Genomic DNA, 9,476 nt, shown 5'->3' on the forward strand with positions numbered 1-9,476 from the left:
TTTTTTCTCAAGAAGACACACTAGGGCTTATTTTCAGGGGATGTCTTATTTTTATTAAGTATAATACAACAATCTACATTTATTCAAATACAATGGGGCTGGTGCTAGTGATGCGTGAACTCCTTTCCCCTAGCCGTTTGCGCGTTCGCAATAGGATGCCTGCGACCGCAGTTACCACACACGCACCCGCGCAAACGGCTAGGAGAAAGGAGTGATGTGGTTGCCACTCGTGCACCCACGCAAGTGCGAACGGCTCAGAGAAAGGAGTTGTAGCAGATAAAAGGTATTTCAGTTTTCCTTACCTCTCCGCACCAAAATGCATGGTGTGGCTATGCTGCATAGCCAAGCCCATCACTAGGTCTTATTATCGGGGTAGGGCTTATATTTAACAAATGCATAGAAATCCTGCTAGGGCTTATTTTTTGGGTAGGTCTTATTTTCGGGGAAACAGGGTATCTGCTACATCACAGTAGTAACATTGTGGTTTAAAATTCACTTAATAAACACAAAAGCAGTGGTGTGTGCACAGCATTTGCTGTTTAAAATACAGATTAGGATAGCTCCCATTTAAATAAGTGGGGCAGCCCTAAAACGGATAAAATCTGTGTAAGTCTTCCTCACTAACACTTCTGAATAAGGCAAGATTTTTTTCATCAAAATGAAGAAGAAATGGCTTGAACAACCTGTATTTCCCCCCTTGTTTCAGATTCCAAGTGGCGGCCTCACCGAAATCTATCGAAAACCTGTGTCTCCTGGACATATCACTTCTATAGCTGATTGGCTGGTTTCTATTGGTCTCCCAATGTACTCAAATTCCCTCATGGCAGCAGGAGTTAATGACCTAAGCAAAGTGCCTTCTTTGTCACAAACTTGCCTTCAGGAGGCTGGCATCAGAGAAGAGAGACACATCAGCAAACTTCTTGCAGCAGCAAGACTCTTCAATTCTGAGACTATTTAACATGTCCTGGAATGTACTATCTGTATCCTGAAGAACCTGCAGTTCCTTCAGTATCCATTTCATCTATAATTTCTTCAGAGGACCAAGCAGAACAGGTTCCTAGGAAAAAAATGAATCTTTACTTTTTGTCATATATAAAGGAAGCAGCTGTCAACTGAGGAGGAAACGGTACTATCTAATTTCAGCCCTCCCTTCTCAAAAAGAAGACACAAGAAATTATTGTAGTTTCTTAAAAGACCTTTGGGCCTGATGGGATTGTCTGTGTTGGCTGCAAAAAAGAGATATTTCTATTTACTGATAAAACTAGACTATGTAAATCCTAGGAATTAGGAAGTGATAGTGGAAGGAAGGGAATAGTGTAAGGCCCCTGGATGCTTGGGGTCACCTCACCTCTCTGGCAAAAAAGGTAATTCACGGATCACCAATCACGGTTACAGTCCTAAACCTACAGATAAATAAGTACATTCTAGAGGAAGTGGGGACACCTCCATGAGCAGACACACCATGGACGTATTAATCGGGGCTCTCCACTTACCCTTTTCATTCTAGCAATCAGATGTACAAAAAATAAGCCTCACCTTCCTGTTTTGGGATAGTCTTACAGGCTGCTGAACCTCTAGGTAGGCCAAAGGTATAAACCCAGCCTTTCTGGCTGTGCAGCGTACCGGACCAACTCAGAAAATTTCTTGACTGTATAGAAGTAAAAGTCATTTTTATAACTGCTTTTTTAGTCTTTCACTTTTTATTTGCCTTAATATATGCTTTTGAGCCATTCACTTAGCAGCATCTATGTTTTGACAGATCTTGCTTTGGGGAACCTGACAAGTTTTTCATACAAAACAGTTTCTGTAGATGATCTCATGGTGATATCTGTTTTGTACTTTTTATGTTTATTGTAACTTGACGTACTGTGTTATACTGTCAATTGCTATGCTGCAGCTTTGACTTGGTATCCTGACCAAATCAGTGGGAAACACTGGTTTCTTAAAAGGGAAAGGTTTTCAGGGTCAGGGAAAGTAAGCAAAGAATGTCTCATGCACAGTCCTATAACATGTGTTATATTCCATTTTTTGATGGAAAAGAGTTCATGAGCAACCATCAACACATGGTTGTAGGTGTTGAAGGATGCAGTCCTATGCAGTGTTACCTGAGAATAATTGCTGTTGAATACCATAGTAGTTATTTCTGAGGTAACATGCATAGCATTGTACTGAAAATGACTTGGTTTGACATTTTTTTTAAAAAAAATCACCATTCTGCACTGCTTCAGCAGTCAGTTCTTTCTCCATACTACATTTTTTCTAAAACTATTAAAATATAAAATCTCCTTCTTGCTTGTGTGAATATAAAGTTTATTTTTGTACATGAAAACCAGACATTTTGTATACCAAATAAGCTCAGTTAAGTTATAGTATACACATCGCTTCATTGTATCCATAAACAAATTAGTTTCCTTTTCATTTTGCAATAGTAAAGGCTTTTCAGGATGGACAAGCAAGTAGAATACATAACAAACTCAGCAGGCCTCTGGGAACTCAAAAATCTACTTATACCAGCTCTGTAACATTAAACTGTTTGCCTTTTTGTGCCTCCCTTACTCTACCTAGAAAATAAAAATGGTTTATTCAGCTTCTTAAAATGCATTCAATGTAAACAGAAGATGCTACAAATGCAAAAGGCAGTGATATTGCATACTCTGAAGCTGCTTTGGACTCTAGGCATTACACTTTTAAAAAATTACCTAAAATTGTTGTGTCCGAAGCTGTTCTGGATTTTCCTTCCTTTTGGAAGCATGACACAGTAGTAAGTTCTAACAGGACGGCAATGGAGAATGTAATATGTAATTGAATGTGGGGATTTTTTAAAAGAAAACTAACCCCATAAAAATTAAGAAAAGTTGTTTCAACAGTAAGCTTTAATCCTAAACACACTTAGTTGGAAGTGCATTCTGAGCACACAATGACAGTGGAATTTCACAGTGCTTAACTTTGGCAGGGTCAGAAGAATGCTAGGCTTTAATTACATAATCACACTTCCTTCTGCTATAGCCAGAAACATGGGTAAGCCTAAGATCATTTAGTGCAGGGATGTCAGATTGTTGTTTTGTGAGCAAGACTTGCAGATTTGGTTTTTTTTAAATGTCTTCCTCACCACAATAGTCTCCCAAAATGAGCTTGTCCTCAAGAGTGTCTACTTTAATGTAAAATTGCTTTGCATCTCCTATACTACATGTGTATGTAGTATAAATGAGGTCGCCCACTTTCCAAATAATTTCTACACTGGGAATAGTTTTCCAATTCATGTGAACTGAAAGAGAGGGCAAATGCACATTCTTCAGCATATACAGATATGCTCCTTCTATTGAACTGAATGGGGCAGTGCACATACAAAGGATGCTGAAGAGTATTATGCAAATCTGTGGGATGTGAGCTCAGTCAGTCCTTTAGTGAATGGAACTGGAAACAATGTTGTAATCTTTTAAATGATGTCCTTGTATTGTTTATTCTTTTGTTTATGTTTAATTTTTTTATCTGATTGCATTTTAAAAAATGAACACTTTTAGGATGCAATCTTAAACAGTGTTATACCCTTCTAATCCCATTGATTTCAAAGGATTTAGAAGGTGTAACTCTCCTTGAGATTTCATTGCAAGAAGTACAGAGGATGCTGGAAATCAAAATAAGATAATAGAAAGGCTGTAGAAGAAAACTCTGACTTGAATTTGAGGAATTACATAAAAACAAAGTTCTGTATTCTTTACACTCGAAGTATATTGTAATATCAATAAGAAATTATTTCACTAATCCTTAAAGAAGTGAAGAATTGCAGGAAGACAGTAAACAAGAAAATTCTTAAACTGAGTGGCAAAGAGTGCAATCCCATGTACACTTACTCATGAGTGAGCCCCACTGAACTCACTGGGACTTTCTTCTGAGCAAACATGCATATTATTGTATCTGAGTCTTTGGGCGTTTTCGCACTGACCTTACTCCGGAGCGACGTCCCTCTTCACCGCGCAGCGTCTGTGCGGATTTCGCACCAACTGCTCCGCAGAACCCGGAAGAGCCGCAAAGTCCCGCGACTTTTGCGTCGCAAATGTAAACTGGTTTTTGGCGGTTTACATTTGCGACGCAAAAGCCGCGGGACTTTGCGGCTCTTCCGGGTTCTGCAGAGCAGTTGGTGCGAAATCCGCGCAGACGCTGTGCGGTGAAGAGGGACGTCGCTCCGGAGTAAGGTCAGTGGGAAAACGACCTTTGTAATCCCTGTGCCCAGTCATGTAATTATACAAAGATCCAATGCAGTTTTGTTTTTATACATTGCACATACATTTTTAAAGTTGTTCAGTCTTTCAGTTTTCACTTTTGCATATATATTGTTTGATTAGTTTATTTAGGAGTCAGCCATTTCAGTAGCATATATATATTGGAAAGCCTTAAAAAGCTACATACCTCTTCCTGCTGAAAAATCCCCTGTGATGTAAGGAGCTCAGTGTTGACAATATTATGCTATTTATTGTTTGCACCTGCCATGCAAACCAATATTGAAGACTACAGGAATATACCAAACCAATTTAATTAGCCTATTATTTCAGCTATCTAAACAAAGAGAGCTACTCAAGTGCTCCTGGTGAACAGCTTAACTGGAAACAGTAATCTGTAAGGCAGGAAATAGTATCAAGTTCAGCAGAATAGGCTTAACTGCTTTGACCACTGTGCTAATTTATAAAACTGGCTTTGGGTGCTATCACAATGTAAACGGGACCACGGAGGAGAGACTAAGCCACAACAAAAAGAAATAACTCTCTGTGTAAAATGCAATTTTAACTTGTGAATAATAAGTATCAAAATACAAAACAAATATTATCAGTACATATCACCAAGTTAAAACCTCATAAGTTACTCAATGCTCCTACTGCCCTTATGTGGCTGAAAGCCACTAAATTACATTCAGTCCAGTATTAAAAGTAGATGGTCCAACGGAGAACCGGTCCGCCTTGCAAGTTGTTTTGGATCTCAAATCCTTCTTCCAGGGACCATTCTTATAAATATTGTACAGTTTTCCAGGTCCAGTAGTGCCAAAAGAATTCCTAGCTTTCTCTAATTAGCATGCATAATAGCAGGAATGCCATAGTAAGTACTATCCTTATCAGCAATGCAGGTGTCCCAGAGAGAGTTTTTTCTTTTTGTTGTGGCTTTGGGTGCTAGGCAGCAATATTGGAAATGTGTTATTAGAACTCATATACTTGCTAATCCTATTCATACTGTCCTAAGTGCAGCAATAAAGGTCAATTCACCAAGTCATGGCTGTACATCTGTATTGTAATATTTTTAGGCTAAGTCCAAGCTAACTTTTATCAATTACTGAGACCTCTTTTGGAAAACAAAAACTTAAAGCAAATTATGTAACAACTAACAAAAGTTGCACTTTCTGTATATGAAATCAATATTTAAATAACTTATTTTTCTCCATTTACTGTTCTTAAATAATGTAAGTAGCTGTAATATACCAGTACCAATATGTCCTTGCATTTTGCTTCAACCTGAGAAACCTGTGTATAGTTTTGAAAAAATGAGAAAATGAAAAAAATATGAATGTGTAAAAACTGTGTGCTCTGTTTCACTTAGCAGAATAGGGCAATTAAAGGATTATTCCTTGTATGAAAACTTCTCCATAATTATGTCCTATTCATAGGGAAAAAAGTAAATAAAATTCCTTCAGTCTTATGTGTTTTCTTTTTCAAATTAATGATTTGTGTAACAACAGTTGCATTGGAGTAGGAAGGTAGCCAGCCACTCACTTCACTTTATATTGTGGTAGGCTTTTGCAGATAGTAGAGACTTTTGCACTCCATGTGTATGTGTGTGTGTATACACACTGATACATACACACTGTCCAGTGTATAAAGTATAGAAACTGGTAAGCAACAATAAGCTGCTGTTGTTTCATGATCTCTCAGATGTTCATTATGATTCTTTGGTAATCATGGAAATGATGTCATAAGCTAACAAGTAATTTTACCTCATGAAAAAAATCCCTGTATAATTGTGTTAAATTAAAACAGCTAAGTCCACTCCTAAAGCTTGCTCTGCCAGAACATAATGGGAATATACCAACAGTTGTATCACAACCACATTATATGATTGAGCCAATGTAGAACAGATGTTTTAACATAACCAAAGAAAGATACACCACTACAAAATAGATCACTTACAGCACCAGTACTTATATGGACTCTAAGCAACCTTTCTTTTTACGAGAAAGCCTCCATGAACATCTTTGATCTGATGTGCTACTAAAGTGTGAAATAAGCTGGGAAGGTAATAAGTGAGGATGGAAGGGGAATGAACTGCAGGTAAAGGAGAAAGCAGGGTTGTGGGAAGTACTAATACAGAAATGGCTAATAGCAGGGTGATACTGCTATTTTGGATACTGTAACTTGGGCTTGGAATCTCAAGGGATTGTACTATTTGTTTATTGTTTTTCTTCATCACACTCCTTAAGCTCAAATATCAATTACCTCCTCTTGGCCAACTGACCCTAATTATTTGGATTCATTAATGCAGTGATCCCTGGATTGGAGATTAGGACTCAAGGTATGGAGTGAGTTGCTTTTTGCTGACTCAGATCAAATCCATGTTCCTTTGGAGAGCTCTTAAGCTCCTGTCAGTCATCCCCAGGATCTGGTAGGTTTGTCTCTTGATATGCCAGATGCACACAAGAAACAAGGTATAAAAATTCAGTAATTAAAGAGAAACATATTAAAAATCAAATTGTAGCAGTACAATTAAAATTGCTCCAAAGCATTAATTCCCAAAATATAATTCTTACTAAATGAGGTCCTGGGAGCTTTGGGCCCAAGTTCAGTGAAGCAGGGTCCTCCAGGGCATGACTGTTAGCAAGCTGGTTTGGCTCTGGTCTCAGCATGGGGTTATGAGCACCCTGTTCCCACAATCCTCGCAGAAAGCCAGTTGCTCCCCTGACATCTCTGGGTCTCACCCACACTTTCCCTCCCTGACCTGCCCTGCACCTGCTGCTTAAATCTTACCCCTCAGGGTGGGACACCACCAGGCTCTCCAGTCCCCCCTCCCCAGGTAGTATTTGAGTAATGGACATCCTTCACACCCAGAGGGGCGCCTTCTCTCTGGCCCCACCCTTCTACCTTACCCTTGGCAAACGGCAAACGAGGGCTGGCAGCAGCTGGTGTTAGTATGAAGGGAGGCTGGTCCAGCAGCCCCGCCCTTGCTGAGTGGGGCTGCTGGCCCAGCCTCCCTTCCCTACTAGCATTCCAGCTGCTGCCAGTGCTCCTGTTTGCCATTTCTTCCACACTGCCACCATCTGCTTCCCCACCTCCCTCCTGCACCAAGCCTGTTTTCTCCAGTGACCATCCAGTGTCCTTTGCTGGTAAGTGCAGGGGTGCAGACGCCACTTCCAGACAGGGGGCTTAGATTCCCAAGATATTTCAGAAAAGCTCAATGTATATCGTGGAATATAGGAACTACCAGGAAGCCAGTCACTTAAATGGGTTTCAAGAAATCCAAAGCTACTTCCAAAAATTTCATAACACATTTCAGCCCCATATTCTGTTTTCTCACCTATTTATGAACATATATTTTCATTGTTACCTGCCAAAATCAATAACTGATTCTCTTGCTGCCTCTTCATTCATTTTTTTACTTTATTTATAGCCTGTCTTTCTTGCTGAGATTCAAGGTACATCACACAGTACAAAACAATGTGATCAGGCAGTATAAGACAGTAGTATTAGTATTACAAAGTTAATATAACAGTACAAAAAAAAAAGTAGAAGACAGTGCAGTAAGTGGCATAAAATATTCAGTGAACATCAGAATACAGTACATTTCTCTTTTTATAACAAAGTGTCCTCTTGAGCCATTTCATTATACTACAACCCAATTGCCTTTATAAAATGGCCTTCTGAACAATTGTTTTATGTGGGAGACTTTCATTCTCCCAGGCAGCCTATTCTACCTAGTGAGAGCCTTAGCAGAGGATGTACATGTATGGGCAGCTATCAATCTTACCCATTTGCATAGTCAGTTAGCCTCTGTTTGTTTCCAGAGGTAACACAGAAGTTTCATTTAGCTAGTTGTTGATAAGTCTATCCTTAGTTTACTGTTCTAGTAATTTTTAAGTAATCTAAGCAAGAAGTCACTATGACAACTCAACCATGACAAGGCAGCAAACGTCATAGTTTGTCACCAGCTGGAAGATACTTTCTGACCAAATTTGTGATTGCTGAGTTCCGTATTATCTTTCTGGGACACTCTACACTAATTCATATGCTGATGAGAATGCCTTAACGAATACCGTTTTTTGTTTTAAAATCCCAGCAGGAGCTTCCATAATATGTGTAGCATTTATTAGTAAAACCTGTCTCCACACTGATTCTGTCATCTGTTACCACTAGAGGGCATTGTTCCACTGAATCAAAAGAGGAGACTGCGTTTTCCTGGCAGGAATTGTGATGAGTTATGGAGGCTGCCTGTTTCCAAGATACTTTTGAGTAACAAAACAGAAATAAAAACAAAGCCAACATGACAGCAACCCCAAAAGCCTTTCCTGCATTCCTGTAACTGGAAAGAGTGACATCTTCCAAGGTGGCTGCAGTTTAAATAATTCTGGGTCCCAGTCATACAATTCCTAGAAGTATTGGGGGGTGGGGGGAGGCAAGAAAGAAGGGAAGCTTCAGTCTTGAGTTACATGGAACCCAAACACTCATACAAGTAGGTTTTAGGAAGCATTCTGCATACAAATAAGAGGGGACACAAGTTACCATTGTCTTCTTCCCATTTCCACAGTGCTTTTTATGCACTGTGTGTCATCTGCTTCATTATGACCTAAATGTTTGTTCATAAGCATGCAACTTGCAATCATGATGCTGCTCTACTGCTTTGTACAGAGTAAGTATCACACCATCTTTTCATTCACAGGCAGCAGGGAGCAGTCTTAATGAGACTGGTTTTTTCTCTATGACTTCTGTATGATGTGGCTATTTTTAAAGAAAACAAATCCTAATTATATGGAATCTCTGCATAGCTAACCTCAAATTACTATGGGAAAATATAATGAAGCCTCACAGGTTTGGAGCCTGGAAATGGTAAAATTTACTTCCAACGTGACTATAAATGTTCCTTGTTACCATTTGCTCAGTAGATTACTAGGGCCTGAGCCGTTTCAGTCTATTCCAACTACCTTGCTCATACCATTAATCAAAGAATGTCTCTCAAAATCAGTGTCCTCATCTACATGATCATTTACAAGAAAACATTTATTAAGAGAAAGCATATCAATTATGAACCCAGTGTTTCAAGAAGTCTGCAGGCATTATTCTCTCTGCCCATGAAGAATATATGATCTCCATATTCCAAAGGAATCTTTAAAATTCCCTCTGTCAAATATATACCGTTTTCGCACACAGCTTACTTCGCAGTCACAATCCTGTTCCCTCCACAGCGTCCAGTCAGATTTCCCACCATCTGCGCCACAGTTACAAGAA

At 39.2% G+C, this 9,476-nt stretch overlaps 1 protein-coding gene across 5 annotated transcripts in view; it reads left to right on the top strand.

Moving 5' to 3' along the window:
* Positions 1-2,190, top strand: part of SASH1 (SAM and SH3 domain containing 1) — a 1,059,311-nt gene extending 1,057,121 nt beyond the window's left edge. For all 5 annotated transcript variants that reach the window (XM_060240717.1, XM_060240744.1, XM_060240734.1 and 2 more), the window contains exon 20: positions 707-2,190. In XM_060240717.1, the coding sequence (XP_060096700.1) occupies positions 707-958 (252 nt within the window). In that variant the 3' untranslated portion in view covers positions 959-2,190. The remainder of the gene's footprint in view (positions 1-706) is intronic.
* The last annotated feature ends 7,286 nt before the right edge of the window (positions 2,191-9,476 follow it).

This window comes from Heteronotia binoei, chromosome 1, assembly GCF_032191835.1.
Source record: "Heteronotia binoei isolate CCM8104 ecotype False Entrance Well chromosome 1, APGP_CSIRO_Hbin_v1, whole genome shotgun sequence".
In the NCBI taxonomy this organism is placed as follows: domain Eukaryota; kingdom Metazoa; phylum Chordata; class Lepidosauria; order Squamata; family Gekkonidae; genus Heteronotia; species Heteronotia binoei.